At 34.3% G+C, this 22,054-nt stretch overlaps 1 protein-coding gene and 1 non-coding gene across 2 annotated transcripts; both read right to left on the reverse strand.

The window, feature by feature from the left end:
- Window positions 1-72, reverse strand: Trnah-gug (transfer RNA histidin (anticodon GUG)). Its single transcript has one exon. It is a non-coding gene; the product is annotated as a tRNA-His (tRNA).
- A 5,593-nt stretch (window positions 73-5,665) lies between these two features.
- LOC138326937 (uncharacterized) lies at window positions 5,666-20,504 on the reverse strand. Its single transcript, XM_069272903.1, has 9 exons — window positions 20,044-20,504; window positions 10,186-10,357; window positions 9,413-9,516; window positions 8,584-8,709; window positions 8,018-8,200; window positions 7,191-7,306; window positions 6,805-6,928; window positions 6,454-6,462; window positions 5,666-6,205 (listed from the first exon to the last, which is right to left on the reverse strand). Exons 1-9 carry the CDS (start codon window positions 20,102-20,104, stop codon window positions 5,787-5,789), a joined length of 1,314 nt encoding a protein of 437 aa, XP_069129004.1. The 5' UTR covers window positions 20,105-20,504; the 3' UTR covers window positions 5,666-5,786.
- Window positions 20,505-22,054: the final 1,550 nt, after the last annotated feature.

Raw genomic sequence — 22,054 nt, forward strand, 5'->3', positions numbered from 1 at the left:
TGCCGTGACCAGGATTCGAACCTGGGTTGTCGCGGCCACAACGCGAAGTACTAACCACTATACGATCACGGCTGTATTGGCGGATATGTAACTTTTGCGATAAAGAAATACTTAACAATGATCGCAAGGCGCCGAAATTTAACCCGTTGTAATTGATTTTGAACCGTGAATACCGAACAAAAAGACGTTTTTTAAACATGTTTGATATGCTTATCAGATTAGATTTAATGATGTATTGGTTTTAATGTATGAACCTTTTATTATATACACAACATGTGTATGTACATGTGTATAAAATAGACGAATGACAATATTCATCAAATGTATATAATTATTACATAGTTGTGTACCCTTGGTGTTCTAATGAGAATGCCTTTTTGTGATTCCTATCAATCATGAAACCTAACTTTCTAATAGATTAACATTCTTCACCAAACTGTTATCTGTATATAAACATGTGAAAAAGGTTCGATAGGAATTTCTTACAATCTTCAGTAAAAGGATAACATTAGATGGAATACACCGTCCTGTTTTACAGCGAACATTTAATGTGAAAGAAAATCCATAGGAAGGACAATATAAAGAATAAACAAAATACTGACTTGTCTCCACAATCTTAATTGATCATTGAAATACCGCTTACGCATTTCAAGCCCCGTCAAGTATAATTATTGCAAGTAATATTACACCAATCAAAATCTAGAATATCGTTTTGTTTATTAAATGTCAATTAATCAAGGACAGATCGTTTTTACTAAATAATAAAACACAGAAACCAGAAATACTTTTCGTTAATGTTAGGCGATCGGAAATCACCATTCATAAATGAGTGAATATATGGATGAAGAAATATAAGTTAATTTTGTAGTAGATTTTATCTATCGGATACCGCTATGAGATATATATAGGATATTGAATGAGTGTGCATCATATGAAATTTTGTAAAACGAGTCTAAGAAGTTTTCATTTTTGCGAGCCTTGGTGATTTTCATAAAATCAGATATGAAAATATATTTTTATCACACACCGTAAGTACGACAATCTGCATTTCGAAGAATCTCAGTTAAAATGTAAATTGTGAGAATCACCAACGGTGGCCGCCATTCAGTCTCCTCAAAAACATGACGTCACATCATCTATGCTGACATCATTTTAGTGTGTCTTTAATGACTTCACGATGAGATTCCAGCCAATGAAAAGGGCTCCAGGTCATAATGCAAATGTCATATATGCAAAAATATTGCATGCGATCGAAATCACAGCATAGCCAGGATAAAAATATACAAAATAAATTTGAATACCATTTTTTTATAAAAAAGAAAAATAAAGATTTTAAAAAATGCAATCGGCCGTGCCATAACAGTAACTGACATAGCTCGCTGCCGTGACCACGATTCGAACCTGGGATGTCCACAAAACGAAGTACTAACCACTATACGACCACGACTGTATTTACGGATATTGTAATAGTCGCGATATTTGATCTTCTTGTTATTATCTATCATACATTTGGATTTATAAATAACTTAAAAATAATAGTATATGTTATTCTTTTATCAGGTAGAATGATTAGTAATTCTACGAAAAAAAAACAGTTACCGAGTTAGCGATATATATGAAATATGTTTCAGTTAGATTATGCATAATCATCACTTGTGTAGACTTATCATGTTAAAACAAGTTTGATATATTCCTATGTAGTTAAGCTTTTTACAAGTCTTAACAATTTTCTTTCTTAACCTGTCTTATATAAACACCACAACACACCGACTTTAACTCCAAGGTAGATTTAATGATAATCTCGATAACAGAACAAGTATCACAATTAAACTTAATATCATCTCATAAAACTACTATACAGTATAAACGTATTTCGATGCACTGATTCACATAAAACATTTTGTGAAGGCACCCATCCTCGATAGTCTAGGGGTTATTAGCACTGTCGTTATACCACTGGACTATGTCATAGAAAGCCTGAAGGCTCTGTGTGTGATAGCAAATGAACAGTTAATTTGGCCTTTGATGTTTATCAACAGAATTAAAGAACAGGGCCCAGAAGTTCAAAAGATAAGTAGGCTTATCACAGTTTAACGATATTTTTTAAAGATGCTCCACCGCTGACAAATGGTATTTTTTCACTATCTAAAAAAGGAGCAGACGATTTAGTATTTTTCTTCGGTTACAAAAAATACTTACTTTACACCATTACCACCATTGAAAAGTTTGAGCTTCTAATTTTACTTCAAATTAAAAGTATGAAAAATAATTAATTGCATCCCGAAAAAAATCCGTGACACTATATCCTATATGGAATGAAGTACTGATTGCGCATGCACCAAAGGCAAAATAAATTATTTTATGTTATTTTCTGTGTTAATTAGACATATATGTACACGATTAAACACCAATTATTGTTCAAATGATGAATATCATTTATGCTCTGTCGGTGGTGGAGCATCTTTAAATCACGAAAAAAAAAAATTTTTAAAATCAAAAGTCTTATAAGAATCGTAAGAACTGCATTCTTCACTTAATTGGTGATTTTATTGAAGATGTAATCACAAAATTTGCAGAAAATGAGAAATGAAATTTCACTAATGTGACCAAGTACACTTTGGTTGATTGTGCATGTGTGGCTTTGAAACTGAAACGAAAAACTTAAATTGCTGCGAAAATATGATTGGTCATTTTATTATTTTTCTGTCTTCAGTAATACTATGAGATAGTAATCCATTGGTAGATATAACGTCAGTGAAAGTAATCCCTGGAATATCAAGGATAGACGCCTATACAAAACCATATAACCAAAAATTATATATTATACATGTTACCATATTTTGCAAATCTATCATATACCTTATACAGTATTATTTTGTTCACATTTTAAGATATCCACAAAAGGATAACATTGTTAATTTATCTATTTTTCATTTTTAAAGCGAATAGTCGGACAAACAAAGGCTTAAGTCGGTAAAAATGGTGTTAATATATCCAGTATAATTTCTTATGAAATAGTAGAATAAAATCTCCCATCAAAATCGCTCTGTATGCGAAGAAATTGATATATATTATAGGAATCCTAATACGTCTTCCCGACCGGCTATCAGTGAAGTTCACTCTTAACGCATATCCACGCAGCCTCGTTTTCAAAGAGGTAGGCGAATTTATATTTAGAACTGTGCTAAATTTACACGGGGCTTCCCCATAATTCCAATGGTCAAAACTGGACACCGTAATCAGAACTTGACCATCATTATGGTATACAAGGACTTTTGGAAGGCCAAAGAAAGTATTTAGACTGGTTTCCTTTGCCCGACTATTCGCTTTAAATTCAAATATATATTATATATCTATATTTCATGTGAGTCTCGTGCACAAACATTTACTTCCAAATACAGAGACACTACTAGTAATTATTTCCACTTGTGTTGCTCGATTTCCATCTCAGATGATAACTTTTAATGCTTTTGAATGTTTTTGATTCGCTAGTCTCAAAATATATTTTAAAGTAAGATGACGGAAAGTGTCAAAGTAGCTCGGGATTACTCTGGTATTTCTCGGGTATTCCTGTCCCCGTCTTAATTACAAGCCTAATTAATTATTGCATTTTTCATAAACTGGTATCGTCATTAGGAATTCAAATAAAATTGAGCATTGTTCACAAAGAAATATTTTTAAACATAATGAGATTTACATATAAAGAATACTATCATACAAATGTTATAAGGTTTTTTATCCTGCAACTGCCCCCACATACTGACGGATAAGTTCTGCCGGATAAACTTGTGCTATATCCGTCAATACGAAATACATTATCCGTCAATACTATCACGTGAATTCGTTCCAAATCTGACGGAACGTATTCTATTTTGACCCCGAACTTTGAACTTCCAGTGAATGAAACGTCATTCAATCCCACTATAAAGTGACGTCACATTCCCCGGGTGAAGTCATTTTTATGACATTGAAAATCTATGGCGGTGGCATCGTTTCTTTGGCTCATAGTAAAGGTATACATTGTAAAGTAATTCTTTGATGGGTAATTATTGGGTTTTTTAGTATTTCCATATTGTTTCAGCGCTATTACACACTAAAAAGAATATGGTACTGTTTGCGGATGCACTTATATATTTCCCACGGAAATAAAAAAGAGTGTACTCTCATTCGGTTTAGTAAATAAATCTTTTCCTCCGCATCAAAGATGATTCACGCTTCGAGCGAAACCAAGTAAATAAGTGGCAATTTGCTTTCGTTTTGAATGTCATATCGGTTGCAGGATAAACAGAATACACGGTTAGTATCTTACAACAAAAGTTTTATTTAGATGCTTGACACGGAAAGCCGAGATGACTCGCCAAAGCCTCGTCATCTCGGCTTTCCCAATAGCCTATAAGTCTCGCACCAAATTAAACCTTGTATTGTAAGATACTAACCATGTATTCTCTATATAATATATAATACATCCTTTAGGTAGAGCGATGTGCGGTGGGATTCGAATGCAACCACTAGTATTCCCTCTTTGCATATTACAGAGTTAGCTCCCTTGCGGGTAGGTATCGATTGTTACGTCATTATTTTGTGATCGCAATCCACGTCGTTTTCTCCGAAACGTATGACGTTACGCTACCAAACACATGACGTCACAATCAATACCTACCCGCAAGTGCAGATAACTCTGTAATATGCAAATTTGGAATACACTTTACTGATCTATTGTATAGAGCAAACGACGACATTAACGATGACATTAGCCATTCGTTAAATAAAATTTGAGTTACATCCCTTGTTATATCCGACTACATTCCGTTCAAGTTGAAAGGGCACTCTGTTACAACATTAACCAATATCAGCTCCTAATAAGAATAATATGGAAATTCATATTAATGCATAATAATGAATACAAGCTTCAGATACTTTAAATTATCATACTTTTGTCTCCCTGTTTTAACTTCTAAAAAGACAACATAATACTTAACAAGGCGCCAGAACCATATATATTATATTAAGTAATGTATGACAAAGTACTAATGGCGAATAGGATTAAATGATCATATGCCATTTTGTGCATATTATCGCCAAATCCGCCATCAGTATTTTTGCCAGTCGAAAATATATTACACCTAATTAACTAACGCGCGGTATTTAGGAAGAGGGCAGGAAACCCGGTAATGATAAGTGTAGTATTAACGGTAGGCTACTAACTCTCAAGACTCTACAACATTATCGATCTCGTTTAAGCCGTTTCGGAAAGGTAGCGGGTCTTTAAGTTATCAACCCCATGTTTTGTGGGGCAAAACATGCAGATTTGTGGGGAAAACTCATAATTTTGATATTTTTCTTAAAACCTTTCATTCACTATTCTCAGGTGTCACAATAGCATTGAATACATGTAGGTGCCTTGGTATCGATTGAAAAAAATGTAAAAAGGGGGCATAATACTTTTTTTAAATCAATTCAAAGCAAAAATCTGCTATACAAACTAGTAAACATTAAGCATGAGGATTTGATGACAGGAATATATTCAGTGCCTCTTGGATTTTTTCTGAAACATACATTTTGGTATATTTTATCAAAATTTAAACAAAATATTAAAGAAACAGTTATACGATATATAAACATTTTTGTTATGCTTAGATATGTTCAAGTATAGTATAATATTAAGAGATTTATATGCATAGAAAATATCACTAGTTTAAGCATGTAAAAAATGCCTAAATATAACCAGCTGTTTCAGTTACAAAAACGCAACAGAAACAAATCCTCAGCAAATTCATTTGTGTCCATCAATTTTTGTAATGGAAGCTAAATATACTGCCTAGTGATCCTTTCCTGGATTTGGAGGACATGAGTCTGGCTCCCTTAGTGTTACTGTAAAGGGATTCCACTTTCGGCAGCGGTTTAATCATGTTAGCCTCGACTATAGGCCCAAACGGGCGCTTGTGTTTAATCCAGATAGGGGGCAAGCTCTTCATCTTAAACACAGTGTTTGTGACAGAGTCCTGCCTCTCTGAGTAAGAGGATGTTGCTCGACTTGTATTTTCACCATTTTTCTTCTTGCAGCACGTACTGGACTTGGAACAGGGACATCCCTTTTTACAACTACAACAACACACCAGCACTATAGTTCCTAGTATGAGTATAGGTGCGACGATAAGTATGATGACGATGTACATCAGATACGTGGCGCCGTCCACGATTTGCTCTGTTGATATAATACGATTCATTTAAACAAAGCACAATAATTAAGACATGTAGGATAAAGTAATAACATTTGAAATATGGTAGCAAAATATTTCGCGCAAGAAATCGCTAACATTTGTCTAAGGAAATCAATTCCATATCAGATAGGTCTGGCCTCTTCAAAATTTTCAAATTGTGATTAATTACATAAAAGCAGTTATATGCATGCGTGTAAAAAAAGAGGCGTTTAATTCAAATATTCATACTTACCACACGTTTCTGCAAATGTAATGAAAAAAGAAAAAGAGAATTCAGTTATTCATGTGAAAATCCATCCATATAACATTTTTTACATTTTGGGGGGGAAATGCCTTCCTCTTAAAGGGTTGAGATATGTCTTTCGTCTATATATTTTAGTAAATTATATTAATGGCATAGTAATTTACATTTTTTCCAATAATGTAAGTAAAATGGTGTTACCGTTTGTACAGTTCTACGAGAATATGACATAAATATGTACGGAAATTTGAATTATACTGAAATTGAGTCTTTTAGAAATATTAACATAAAGCTAATCATTACATAGATAGATATATATACACTATGACACCTGTCCCTCACCTGTCTGGCTACTGAGCTCCATGATGACCCCGGGGGACGGGACTGACGTAGCTGTCTGTGAGGCGTCCTTACAGTATCGGGGGTGCATTGTCACGTTTGCAACGCCTCCACTTTCTGATATGGCCTTAAAAGTGCAATAAGATTGTGTTTGTCTTACAAAAGAATCATTGCAATAACACTGGAAAGCCTAAAAGGCATGAACGCTCTGGTTTCGAAGGGTCGTCCACGAACAAAATTATTATAGAACCATCATAAGAATTTATAAAATGTTAAAGCTTTTAGATAAATACCCTGATGATGTTGTAATGGTTTGCATCAATAACAGATTATCGCTCCAAATTAGTACTGTAGAACATGGACATGTTCATGCTGGACATGTTACGTACCATGCATGTAAATCTGAATGTAGTCGAGTCGTCTACTGTAGTATCATTGTTCCACAGTGACAGGTAGATATAATCCCCATAGGTAATGGCTCTCATACACATAAACAATCCGTCACCTGGAAATATAGACATCACTTAATTACGTCAAATTAACATTACGGCGATAACCATCCTTCTCGAAGTAAGCATCTTGTAATAAGAGTAACGGTAAACCTGACAAAATCATCCATCTCAAAATAAGTAAGGTATCAAGGGAAGATTTTATAAACATTACACATTAGTTTTATAAAACATATGGTCTATATAGATGCCAGAGCTTTGCAAACAATTTTATAATGCGCGTTAGACCAAGAAAGTTCTCTTATTAACGAAGATTTAATCCATTTTTAAACGGTGGTTAGTCATAATGGTCATGTATTGGAGGTCAATTATATCTCAATTTTATAAAAATTAAAAATTTTACTTGGTTAGTTTATGTAGTAATTGTGACAAGTGCAAAGTAAATGTATCGACATGACACCAAGTATAAATACTTTGTGTAGATTGGAACAGAGATCCAGGTACACCTAAAGAGTAAGCGTACTCTGTCTATAAACTAAGTCAACTGTAACCTGAACGTCAACTTTGAATTATACGTCATTTATAAACTATAGGTCAGCTCGTATTTAAGGTGTTAACCCCTGTTAAAACAGTTACACTAGTGTATGGGTATAATATTAAAGTAACGACATATCTGGGGCTATACCTCTTGGATAGACCATACATACAGAGTTTACATCTTTACAGAACATGTAGTTATTTCACCCAAACGTTAGCATACTACTCACTAGAAAACATCATGCTGGTTGCACATGAGGCGTACGTGAACTGTTGTCGTGTTCTGTCCGTACATCCGACCGATGACGACCCCGTACAGGTAGTAGTGGCGGTGTAGTCTTTGACTGTTACACTGCCATAGTTAGCTAGTAATCCCGTACACGACGCCTCGCCAAAGCTGGAGAAGGCATGACCTGCGTGCAATACCAAATCAGTATGTATTACACATTCAAAACATCATTATGAGTACTTTATATAATCAGTACAAACTGTATCAAATCATTCTCTTTTTTGTTTTCTACAGCCTCTTTGTATTCTAAGTGAAAAAATAACGGCATCAAATATTACGGTATTGAAATGATTTATGGTTCTTTGATAATTGAATTATAAAGTTAGTATCGAATACTTAAGGTGACAGAATATTAATAAAACAATAAAGAAAATAATATCACGTCAATAATTGTCAACGAAATTGAGAAAGAATTACTGTTTATGCTTGAAGGAGACTTAATAGAAGATACGAGATCCAAAGATTACATTAAAATTACAAAATAAGTGCCAGTTTCTGTGACCTTACCATCCTTGACCAGCATGATAAATGAGCTGTCTTCGTATGGCTCGGCTCTGTTACAGACATCGGTCATGGTCACTGTAACGGCAGCCACACGTCCATATACATGTTCATTGACGGTCTGTTCCACCGCTGTGCAACGAAAACAAAGCAAGATTTTCAGACATTTCTGACAACTATGATTTTGTTTCTGATATAACATGCTTTCAGTGGTGTTATCATTAAATGTAACTAGCATATGAATATAATTAAGGTGTTACGAACTAGAGATTAAATTGTTGCGTAGTTTGTCACGTGATCTAGTTGTTATTGTCACGTGGTAGTTTTTTCGTGTATATGTCTCACAATACTGCTGATGTGATATGTTTATGAATTATGTCCAAATTTCAATGATTTTTCCTTAGATTATAGCTTAAGAATAATTAATTGTTAATTACAAATATTGCCAATTTTAATGAGTCCCTATAATTGGAAAATTAGTCATAAATGATGACTAACTACCATTAAGAGTGATCATTTCAAATCCGAGCGGATCAGATACAACTTATACTTGCACAGTAGTAGTAATATTTGTTTGGATATTAGAGACTACAACTTACTTGTTTCCAAGTAATAGTAATTATTGTATGAAGACTATTCCGTCTTTGCATATTACAGAATTAGCTCCCTTGCGGGTAGGTATCGATTGTTACGTCATTATTTTGTGAGCACAATTCACGTCGTTTTCTCCGAAACGTATGATGTTACGCTCGCAAACACATGTCGTCACAATCAATACCTACCCGCAAGTGCAGATAACTCTGTAATATGCAAATTCGGAATACATATAACTTACTTGTTCCTAAGTAATAGTAATATTTATACGGAGATATACGCTTCAGCTCTATACAAATGTAGCCATAGATATAACTGCCGAATACAAGAGTTGTCGTTGTTGACCTTCAACACAAAGAAAATAAATACAGTTGTTATCAATATATTTTTGAAATGCTTAAATATAAAAAGAAAACATTTACCCTTAACATTTTATTAGCTCTTAACATATCTTTTGGTTCTTTGCATATCTTGAAACTTGACCTTGACCTACTATACAGAAAATATGATTGCGTCATACACACATTTGATGATAGTCCAGACAGGTACCCTCAATAAACACATATATTTTAACATAGAGTTCCAAATATCCTTACCATTGGTATGATGTGTGTTTCAAAAGATGAAAAGATGAGCATGTGTGATCAGCAACAAACAACACACTACCGTTGATGATTTGAATGAATTAGAAAATGCAGCACTCTTTTCTTTAATTCGGCCAACAAATAACACACTACTGTTGATGATTTGAATGAATTCGAAAATGCAACACTCTTTTCTTTAATTAGGCCAAACTGCTATATGAATAACGAAAATTGATATGACAATAAAATCGTAACTGAACCTTATTGTTATCCAAGAGACCGTCTCTTTTCTCTATCTTTGTTTTATTTTGTCGCGTTTCTACCGGCACTTCAAAACAGCCATACGATTTTATCACCCCATTAACCATGTTTATTTACATAAACATTCTATACACCAGAACAATGGTTCATCGTGCCGTATTATACTTACTTGAGTAAATATTTATAGCCTTCATTCTGCTCACAAACAAAGTCGAGAGAATTAACACTGTAGGACATAAAGATCGGGTAGTTGTCAATCATTGTAGAGTTAAAGCTGAGAGCTCCTTTGTCAGCGCTGTACCAAACACCAGTGATTTCGTCGGGGAAGTTACAGGCCGCATCTGTAATACAGATACTCAGCATCAATAATACAACAATTTGTTGGCTACAAATTTACTCCATCAAGTAGTATATATAGTTAAACAGATGTGATTACTTTAATCATTGATGTATGCCGCATTTCAAAGATTACTGCGACCACGCTTACGAGGAATTTAATGTTATAACGTAAAACCTTTCATTCTCCGACAAGGTTTCTTTAATATCTCTGTGATGATATGATGATAACAAACTATGCTTATAACTTAGTGATTGTTTCTTAACCAGAGATTCATTTAAACAGTATTAGTAAAACTTTTATAAATAATATACCGAACAGTAAATTGTTCTATGTATACAGCCGAGATATAAGAAATAACTACAACAATGTTTTATCATAATTTAACATAGATCATCAATGTAAAGTTGATATTTACATTACATAATTGAAACAACAAATTACGAGTATAGAGATAAGAATAACATTTCGAGAAGATTCGAACAATATATTCATTAACTTTATCTCAGTTAACTTGGAAAGGCAAAACGTTTTGGAGTTCAAATTATAACCAAGCTTACCTGACGAGAATAGTTTTATGAAGGTATCTCATGTGATTGCTTGATTGATTAGGTGTTCAGGGAGTTAGGTGACAGCCTTCTATTGTAAACAAAAACGACGATGGTCCGTGCAGGAAACCAAACACGTGAAATTCGGGGTGTTAGGTGACAGCCTTCTCTTGTACACAAAAACGACGATGGTCCGTGCAGGAAACCAAACACGTGAAATTCGGGGTGTTAGGTGACAGCCTTCTCTTGTACACAAAAACGACGATGATCCGTGCAGGAAACCAAACACGTGAAATTCGGGTTGTTAGGTGACTGCCTTCTCTTGTACATACAAAAACGATGATGATCCGTGCAGGAAACCAAACACGTGCGATTCATGGAGTTAGTTGACAACCTTTTCTTGTACACAAAAACGACGATGGTCCGTGCAGGAAACCAAACACGTGAAATTTAGGGAGTTAGGCGACAGCCTTCTCTTGCACATAAAAAACGACGATGAACCGTGCAGGAAACCAAACACGTGCGATTCATGGAGTTAGTTGACAGCCTATTCTTGTACACGAAAACGACGATGCTCTGTGCAGGAATCATGTTAACACGTGAAACTTCTGCTGATGACGTTTGACGTATTCTTGATATGAATGACATATACATCGTGGTGCAATTGAATTAAACAGAGCACGTGATCAGTGCATGTGACATATTCACCACATTGAAACTTGTTAGATCGTCAGTGTATTTGATAGTTTATAGTTTAAACCAAAATATGACAAATTGTGTAAGCTATTGTTCTATATATTTCAATTATTGTAATATACCCTGAACGCATTGTAATGGCGTTCATTAGAACTATTATTCTCCACAATAACACGCGAGGTGGGTCGCACTGTCTACAGGCTATCGTCTGCACCAAATATATTTGGTGATCAGATGTCGGAGAGGTTACCAACCATCTTCGGAAGAGAAGGCCTTGGGGTCCTCATTGAACATGTATCAATCACAGAGCCTAACATTGGTTTCCTAAAGTAGTCATAAGTATTCAGATCTCCTGATATTATAACTCTAATAAACTTTAGATTTTTACAGTGAAGTCTCGGTATTGACAGCAAGGGTTCAAATGATCAGATATTTTCACTAGTTCATAGGGAAACCAACCACTATATCAATTATTTGTTATCAGGCCAAGCCTATATTAGCAATCTCCGAACAAATTCGGGATAGTACAATTGTCAACAAAACATTTTATCATTTAATATTACATCTTGAATGAATAGTATGTTAGTGCATCTCCCCAACCTATCACCGCAGAAAACCAACCACTATTAACAATTAACAATGTGTTTCCATTACCCTACAGTGGATCTACTTATAACATTATTTAAAATCTCTAGAACAGGTACAAAAAATTAATTTGCTCTAGCACCAAAGATATCTGAATGACGTTTTGACACCAATGTGAAAGTGACTTAAAGATCAAAAGTGACTCTGTATAATGTACATCTATATGAATGTGAATGTATGTTCGGTGAGAATCACGTTTATATAATGGTACAACCCTTTAACTCTTGTCGGAATAGGACTTTAATACAGGGATTAAAGCAGTCATCGGATTCAGTTCAATTAAATTGGAGAAAGCTTTCCAAACATAAAAGGATTAAAATATCTAATTCGTCTGGTAGGCTTTTGTGTTAGAAGTAAAGAACAAGGTTTTTAACATATAAATGATTATAGGTGCATGTACCGAAGTCATATATACCAGCAATGAGTTCATATATAGCCTTCTCTTAATGTTGTTTACAGAGGTCGTAATGCTGAAAGTTTCTGACTCTGATAGTTTCTCTTAAACTGTCGTTTATACAAACGCAATTTATTCATTTTTCGTTTAATTGTAATAATATTCAATATTTTTATAACAATCATACATCAGTTTTTGTCATGAACTATCCAGTATCTTCTACATTCTGTAAATGTATGGAAGTTTGATCCTTAGATTGATACTCATGGAAAGAAAAATGCTTCACATTACAAACCTAAATCATAATTAAAATCACACGTGTTTTGTAGACATCATGTACGTCGTTAAATCTCAGAAATTCTGCCTTGTAGGTTCACGACCTTTAAACGATATGAAAATGAGAACAAATCAATGACCTCGTTTACCATGGAATTCTATTTTTGGTATTTAATTGTCCTAGGATAAAACTAGAATAAAAGGGATCCCTTTTTCACAATTAGGCGAAGAAAGAGATCCTACACAATCTGACAATGAAAATGTCATGTGCTCTACTGACGATAACCTAGCATACCTGTAATCATAGATAAAATATGATGGCTGACATGATTCTCACATTAACATTTTGAAATGCATAAAAGAAATCAATGCAAGATTGTTGGTTTGTTTTGACGAGCGTTGAATTATTGTTGTATATATACACAGGGAGAAACTATGTTCAGGTTCTACGACCAATAAAACGTTAGCAGGTGCATTTACCAGGGATGAAAAAGGCGAGACTCATATGGATATGTATGTAAAGCTGACGGGTATTGTTCTTTCAACTTCTAGAATCTAGAATCTAGATACTATCAATAACTGAAGCGATGCTTCATAACCCAGTTGAGTGATGTGATATTTGTTTGCATCCAAATATTTGTCCTAAGAATTCTTCGACATACATGCATTCGAGTTAATGATTTAAAATATAACGAGGTTTGAGTGCATTAACTAATTATATATTTCAGAAAACTTCAATACACACAGTATTGTAAAGGCATCACGTTTTATAAATTTGAAAACACAGGATGAAAGAACCCGGACAACACAATTACCCAATCATCTGTATTTCAGGACAATTAGTCGATGGAATTGTCAAAACAAATCTGACTGGGCAAAGACACTATAGTATAGTAGAGCAAATATCGATATACATAATACAGAAGGCTCTCTAGTTAGTTGATAAAACCTATTATTTAACAAGAAAACGTGTAAATTGACATATAAATTGTGGTATTGATTTAGTATTTCCTGCACAGCATAGCTGCAAAGATATATATAAACAGACACCCAAGTGTCCGACGTATTCTTTTCTGTACCATTATATCATATAATCTACCCAGTTAATCGATCCGGATTGGCTGCACTCTCTGTTCTAACGGAATGTTAGAATGCATTCCGATCCTATCACCCGAAAGTTATGTTACCATGGAGCAGATTTCCGGATCGATTTACCATTATACGCATCTATAAGGCAGCGCCGTTTCCTTGTTTAGAAACTCCTGTCAACATATGACCTTTTGTTAGAGACTATTGTCGATAGCCTCGCTCCCAATGGCGGTCCAATGGTACCGTACTTTGTATAGAAGCTAGATGAAGTAATGACATGTAGGAAGTACATTTTCGTATGTTCAACATTTCATCAATTTTCTCGTAGTTTGATGTCTGTCCTCTGCGTGTTAATCAGCATTTACTGTATAATGATTATATTATTTAACTTCCCTACCAACGTAAAACTAAAGAACTAGAAGGCTTGTCTTATTCGCCGTACGTCGGATGAAATAAAAGCATTTTCAAAACAATACACATTTATTTTTATCTTATAACCTGCATATGTCACTTAAGTGAAGATGATATGCATTGTGATATGTTGAGTTTTAAAAAGTCTCCCAAATGAACTAAAGCTGTACAATTGTTAAACGAACACATTCTGATATAACGTCAGTCGCAATTTCGACTATAACAAGTGATCCATTCTCCAATAAACGGAGGACTATGAAGCTACTATGAAAAGCTTAAGATGAAGAGGACCAGGTGCTCCGGCAAAGCACATATTGTCGGTATTTTCAACAAAGAATGATCTCCATATACAAATCTAGACTTAACACAATAATATATCAGAGTCCGACTAAGATAATCATAATCTAAAGTTTTTTTCGCATTTGTACTAAAATTAGACTGCAAAAGTATGACTGTGCTAAGATACTACACAACTGCAAAATATAGGTCTAAATTATTTCAGATATGAGATTTTTTTCAAAAAGAGGCACCGATGGTAACATGGAAACATTCCTGATGATATAAAAAATTCTATTTTGGTGTCGCATTTAAATTGCAATTGTGATTTCTGTATTGTGCAAGCGTTCATAAACATGTTGTAAATCGGGAAAACAAATATGTATATATATAATTTAGCTGATCAACTGTCCATACTGCATACACTTTCCGCGTGCTAAACAATAGGTCTGCTTATCACGCCGTGCCACTTTTTGCCCTCAGCATGTGGCACCGTTGTTTGTACGGGCTCCGATAAGCATCTAATGTTAATCAATAAGGTTATCTACAACATCAGCAGGATGGTGACGAAAACGTTCAGAAATAACCATGCAGTGCTTCTAATTACAGGTGAGAGGCAGGATACTGGGGTTTACAGCAGAATACTAGGTTTTACAGCAAGATACTGGGTTTTACAGCAGGATACTGGGTTTTACAGCAGAATACTGGGTTTTACAGCAGAATACTGGGTTTTACAGCAGGATACTGGGTTTTACAGCAAGATACTAGGTTTTACAGCAAGATACTGGGTTTTACAGCAAGATACTGGGTTTTACAGCAAGATACTGGGTTTTACAGCAGAATACTGGGTTTTACAGCAGGATACTGGGTTTAAAGCAAGATACTGGGTTTTACAGCATGATACTAGGTTTTACAGCAGAATACTGGGTTTTAGTGCATGATACTGGGTTTTACAGCAGAACACTGGCTTTTACAGCAGGATACTGGGTTTTACAGCAGAACACTGGGTTTTACAGCAGAAACTGGGTTTTACACCAGGATACTGGGTTTTACAACAGGATACTGGGTTTTACACCAGGATACTTGGTTTAAAGCAAGATACTGGGTTTTACAGCAGGATACTAGGTTTTACAGCAGAATACTGGGTTTTAAGTGCATGATACTGGGTTTTACAGCAGAACACTGGCTTTTACAGCAGGATACTGGGTTTTACAGCAGAACACTGGGTTTTACAGCAGGACACTGGGTTTTACAGCAGGATACTGGTTTTTACAACAGAATACTGGTTTTACTGATACTGGGTTTTACAGCAAACACTGGTTTTACGCGGATTTTTACAGCAAAATACTGGGTTTTACAGCAGGATACTATGTTTTACAGCAGAATACTGGGTTTTACACCAGGATACTGGGTTTTACATGTGGTAGAGACGCACTACAGAGCGCGCTTAGTAACGTATACACAAAACTGATACATACAATGGTTTTACTCTAGATTTCTTAATAGTGTTGGTCAGTGAATTTTCCCTGGAGCCTACATCTGTCTTAATTCCGCAACAAAAGTAACCAGCGTGATCCTTTAGATCGAAGCAGTTAAGAGATGGTGGGAGGCAATTTATTCACATGCTGATATTGTTCATTCTATGCAATCCACTGTCCATTTGTATATTAAAAAATAGTACCATATTTCTATCAATGTATTTATAGCGAACTTTTGGCATGGGCAAGGAGAGACAAACAGTGATTTGTGTTCTAGTACCAAGGTTTACATTTTCATATATTATATATTCTTAATGGTACACAAATCTTTCCTAAATCAAGGCGATATACATCACACAACAAGCACTTATATAACGTCAAAACTCCCTGGTCGAAAGTTGACAGTATAACGAGGGTTGACTGTATACTGACTGTAACGTGTGTAAATATCCATTGATACATCGTTGTATGTTAAATTATATAATAACACAAACAATGGAATAGGACAGCATTGTCATACCTGATTATAAACATAGGGAAAATCAAGTGTGGAAAGAAACTATAACAAAGGTCGTTAAAGGAACAGGAAAACGCATACATTTTCTGTGGGGTTTTTATCAGATAATATTAAAGATAATCAAAATAACTTTCATGAAATGAATTAAATTTAGCCAAAAATGCATATTTGATATTTCAAATTGTATAAAAGTTATCATTATTGACTGAACGTTATTATCATGATATCGACGGCATAGTACATTATCACATGTATTCAAACTTCAGACAGTATGGTAATATTCCACACATTAAAGTCAGCATAGCAATCCATCACATTGTAGGGATCAATACCCATTATAGTTTAAATATAAAATATTAAATCACATGACCAAGCAATTCATAAAATGGACCATGGGCGAGAATGTTTGCATACCCAACGATACAATGTTAGAGCAACATCATAATAAACAAACCCGATTATTCCGAACAGCACTCTATTGGTATATCATAGGAGGCTTTAGGTAGCGATGTCATCACAATACAAATACACTTTAATGGGGTGTGTTGGTATACAACAAGTCGGGACACAGAACTTCGTCAGTTAGTCGCCTTTTCAAATAATAAGTGAGCGTTTTGGAATGATTCACTAGGCTTTATACATCGTATAATGACAAAACTTTTATTTGTAACTGATTAGCTAGAAATTTGATATTAACATTGTGCAGAATATTGTCAGTTTAAGACTTTCAACAAGTTATGATAAATGTCATCGCTATTTATCATCCCCTTATGCGTATCCCGTTGAAGAGTATGTCATTGTTTTGTTAACAATGTCACCACATTATTTCATTGCATCGATCGATACTCATATCATTACGTCATTGTGTCATGCATGAGCTCATCGTCATTGTGCATTTTATAACTGAAATTTATTTCATGTTGACTTTAGAAAAAAAAAATCTCATTTTATCAAAAATATGTTTCTAATGTTTCCATTAACTCAAATATGTTACAATTCGCACATTATCCATATTCCGGTAAGATAACCTAGTAGCATATTCAAGTAACGGAAACATATTTAATCGAAACAATGTTATGATGTCATCACATCGTTATTACTGACGTCACAATCGACTCTTTTACGTCTTTTACGTCTTGTACGTCTTTTACCTTTATAACAATATTTATGAAATAATAATACGTTGTACGATACATTACATGGCTATACCTGTACAACTTAAAAAGATAAAGATTTGAGCAATTTGATCCAATTTTAAAACTTATTACTAAACAATGCTTACGCTATCTAACTTCTGTATGTAGTTTACCATAACTGTGTGCAGTTCCGAAAGAAGTTATTGGCGATTATATTGTAATCTAAAACCATTTTACCATCCCACAATCATTATTGGCAAATTGTCACCTTTGTGTTCTTAACTCTACCACATGAAATATAAATACATTGTCATTTACATATCATAACATTTCGTATAGTGTAATTATGGTTTGATAATTGAAATAAGCCAGAGAGTATTATTGATAATCTACAGGCTAACATCGGGCCTTCATTTCTTTTGTGTTTTCTTTCATATCACGACTGTATACGTCATGCATTGTTATCGATAAGTACGCATTTAATTGTTAGGCCGATATCTCATCTGAATTGGATAGTTAAATCATGCAACATTTTTTTTATAATCATGTCAAATCTGCCTGGTCGATTTCAAATTAAGTTTCTCTTTCATGCAATCAAGTGTTCCCATCAAAGAGAACTCATAGAGAAACAACAATACTGTTTATATTGTGTTTCTAAGTGAATTGTCACCGTTTATAACAACATTTTTCGTTTGAATAGATCACGCTACATTACCCGCGAGGTTCACATAAGTTTGCAAAGAGAGTAAACTTGCCAATGCATGCAGTATGTGTTTCCAGCCTAATACATGTGTGATTAGGTTTGCAAGTTGTTTTAAGGGAAGAAACTTGCAAATTCTAGTTAATAGTTTTATTTCTGCATTTTATTTCATCCTTTGATTACGTCAAAACTTCCGATGTTAGTATAATGTGACGAATGGTTGTGTCCAGTGCTTGTGTGAGATTTCGATGTATATATGGCGCAAGAGTTCTTTTAAAAATGTTTCACAGTTATGTAATCAAAGCCCGAACATACCGCAGTCTCCCAAAACCTATACACTTACCGAACCTAACACACCTGCAAGTGAGCACGGCATGTGATAGACATTAGATCAGTTTGTATGGCATGATATGAGGATTAGTGTTCCAGATGTGATTGTCACCTGAGCTGGAAAAGACCCATTACTCTAGTGTTATAATCATTATTATTATATCATATGTTTGTATATTTTATATCAAAATACTTATAATCTCTCTCCCCTTCTCTCTCTCTCTCCCTCCCTCCCTCTCTTTCTCTTTCTCTCTCTCTCTATCTCTAATAAAGTTAATCTGCATATAACTTAGGTCATCCATTTGCTTGTATATGTTAAAATATAACTGGAACGGGCTTAATATAAGTTTTTTAACTTGTGCCCAATCCTTTTTGCATTGTAAAAATTGCAAATAAAACATGTTTAAATAACAAAAATGCAAGTGAGTACATCCTTAAATGAAGTTGGTTGTTGAGATGCTTGTTATATTAACCAACCGAATACCAAAGTAAGCGTAAAGTGTAAATGCGTATCGTCTAGTTTTGTAAGTCGCACATAAAGTCGCCATCAAATACTGCCTACTACGTCCTAGAATAACACCGTCCACCAATTTAATGTCGAAATACAAACGCTAAACAAAAGGTTTTGATGGCACGCCATTGTCTACATTATGACGTCATGGTAGCCATTTTGGTGACAAGCGTAAATGTAACACACGGCCGAATGACCTGTAGAACATGTAGGCGATACGCACTGCAATATCAACTGTGATAAAATAACTCCATCTACCGTCAATTGTATTTTTGTAGTACTTTAAGCGTCGAGTATTGTTTCTAAGCTGATATTACTAAACACTTATTGAGACATGAATGTTTTGAACAATAATCATTCAAATAGTATGGTATTTTTTCAATGCAGAACTGATTTCATAAAGGTGTGATACCGTGTGAATCAACATTAAGAACATATCAAAGTATATAAAAAATGTTAAAATGTCATTGAGTGATTTGAAAGTCGATAAAACGAAAACGTGTAGAATGGTTTGGTGATGAATATTAAACACATTCTGTTTTAAAATCAACATAAAATGTCCAGGACAAGAAACAGAAAACGCATTTATCGTTGCCTGGAAACGACTGTCCTATTTTCAATTAATCACGGAATCAAAGACAGGGAAACATTCTTAATCATATAACTGAAATTAATGTACATACCTGAAGGCTTTATCCATTGTATTAATAGGTAAATCACAATCTCCTGTGATGGTATCCTCATTATGCCTGATATCCTATAGGTAACCCACACTAGTTCTACACAGATATGTCACATCCTCGCCTCCTCATCAACCGATGTCCGTTTCTAGCCAACAAGCCAACATAACTGTAATGTAACACGAGTCTATATATGATAAACCGTATTCACTCAATAGTTTTCATTTAGCATGTTTGGTCTTCGATAGCTTTAAATTACCAAGTGTGCAGACAAACACCAGTACTTAATCTGTTTAGATTATTGAAAATTAATAGAAAGCTGAGCGCGGTGGAGGTATACGAGAGAAAATACCGGTAACAATGGAAAAGCTGCCCTATTATTTACGGCCACTCGTGCGCGCGCTGAATTCAAGTGATTTTATTGGACGAATCGGTCGAAGGCTCTACTGCCTTTTTAAGGGATATCGTTTACATTTACATATGTTTATGGTTCATTTTAGAAGATGTAATTTTCGCTTTGAAATAAAGCTAGTTATATGAAAATGTATGGTTTATAACCAGTTAGTGGTTATGAAATAAAGCTAGATAGGTGATTATATGGTTTATAACCATTTAGTGAAGTTAAAGGAGTAATATTAGTAATACATAGTCACTCATTTTTTCTCATTAAACAAATCATAAAACTGACATTGTGGGGTTTTACTGACAAAAAAAAAAATACATTTTTAGATTATTATGACATATTTTTTCATTCATCATTTTTTTCTTTCGTTTCATAATTAATAATTTAACATGTATATTTCACATACTTTTCATTTATTCTGGCCTGATAATTACATTACCATTTCTTTCGTCCTTTTATTTTCTACCTTGTCAATGTTTTGTTCGATTTAAAAAAGAATAACATGGATAAACACTATTATGAAAAATGTGCTGCGTTAGACTTTATTAACCGCCTACAAATCAGGCAGAGTATTGGAATATTTTTATTTTCTTGGTTTAAAATAGTCTATATCCCCATACATCCCTTTATCATTGCTTATTTTTCCATCCATGTATGTGATGAAACACACACAAATTATTATTGTTATGCAGCGACGTCATTTTGAAAGGATTGTGTTTTCGTCATTATGATTGTCACTGATAGGAAACCTGGAAAATAGTCAAAATATTTATATGTACAAAACTTTGTATCATGACAGTATTGTACAGTCTTATTAAAGGTCACTCGCTTGTAACTAAAACCTACTGTACCGAGGACACTTTTAGATTTATTAAAATATTAATCCTCAATGAAATTCGATCGTAATCGCCTCAAGCCCTGCATTATATTTTAAATAGCTGCATATTGAACTCTGTATTACTGTCGAGTGAAAAATCAGACATAGGTTCGTATGGTAATTTATATGTTCGTATGGAAATTCATGAACTGGCATTTGGTCGACCTGTATTGTGAAAATATGGATAGAATAATAAATAGGTAAACTATGGAATACGAGAACACAAAATATTAATTTTATCTTTATAATTATATATCACAGTCCATCATAACACTCTCAACTAGGTAGTATCATGTTTCTTCCTCTACATATAGAAGTATGATAGAAGCATGTACAGTAGCTTTAGTCCTACATAGTACCTAATACCATACTAATAATAGCTGACTTCTTGAACAAAATAACGTCTGAATTTCGTTCCGTTTACACTTTCCTTGTGCATGAGGTGACAGGCACCTGTCACTTTTGAACGTGAATATTTGAATCGTTGCACAAGAAACCACTAGACAGCACAGCATTATTCTTTTGTTTCGGATGGTGGACTAGCGTTTTCTATGATAACAATTTGTGTTAAGACTAGTAGCTCAATGGGTTGGAATAGTCTGTCAGGTTTTAAGGACCAAGTTCGATCACTTTTCACTTCTTCTGCCAAAACTATGGTGATAATCTAAGCTATACCATAATCTAACCCAAAGGGGGGACACGTTTACTGGAGATAAAAAGAAAAACATTGAAAA

This window comes from Argopecten irradians, chromosome 7 (assembly GCF_041381155.1).
Source record: "Argopecten irradians isolate NY chromosome 7, Ai_NY, whole genome shotgun sequence".
Classification (NCBI taxonomy): domain Eukaryota; kingdom Metazoa; phylum Mollusca; class Bivalvia; order Pectinida; family Pectinidae; genus Argopecten; species Argopecten irradians.

What these genes read in the sequence shown, in the direction of transcription:
- LOC138326937 (XM_069272903.1), bottom strand. Translation starts at nt 20,104, where the DNA reads ATGAGGATACCATCACAGGAGATTGTGATTTACCTATTAATACAATGG. An exon ending in TATCATGCTGGTCAAGGATG is followed by an intron (nt 8,201 to 8,583) that starts GTAAGGTCACAG and finishes TATTGCACGCAG; the next exon opens with GTCATGCCTTCTCCAGCTTT. An exon ending in AACCAGCATGATGTTTTCTA is followed by an intron (nt 7,307 to 8,017) that starts GTGAGTAGTATG and finishes CTATATTTCCAG; the next exon opens with GTGACGGATTGTTTATGTGT.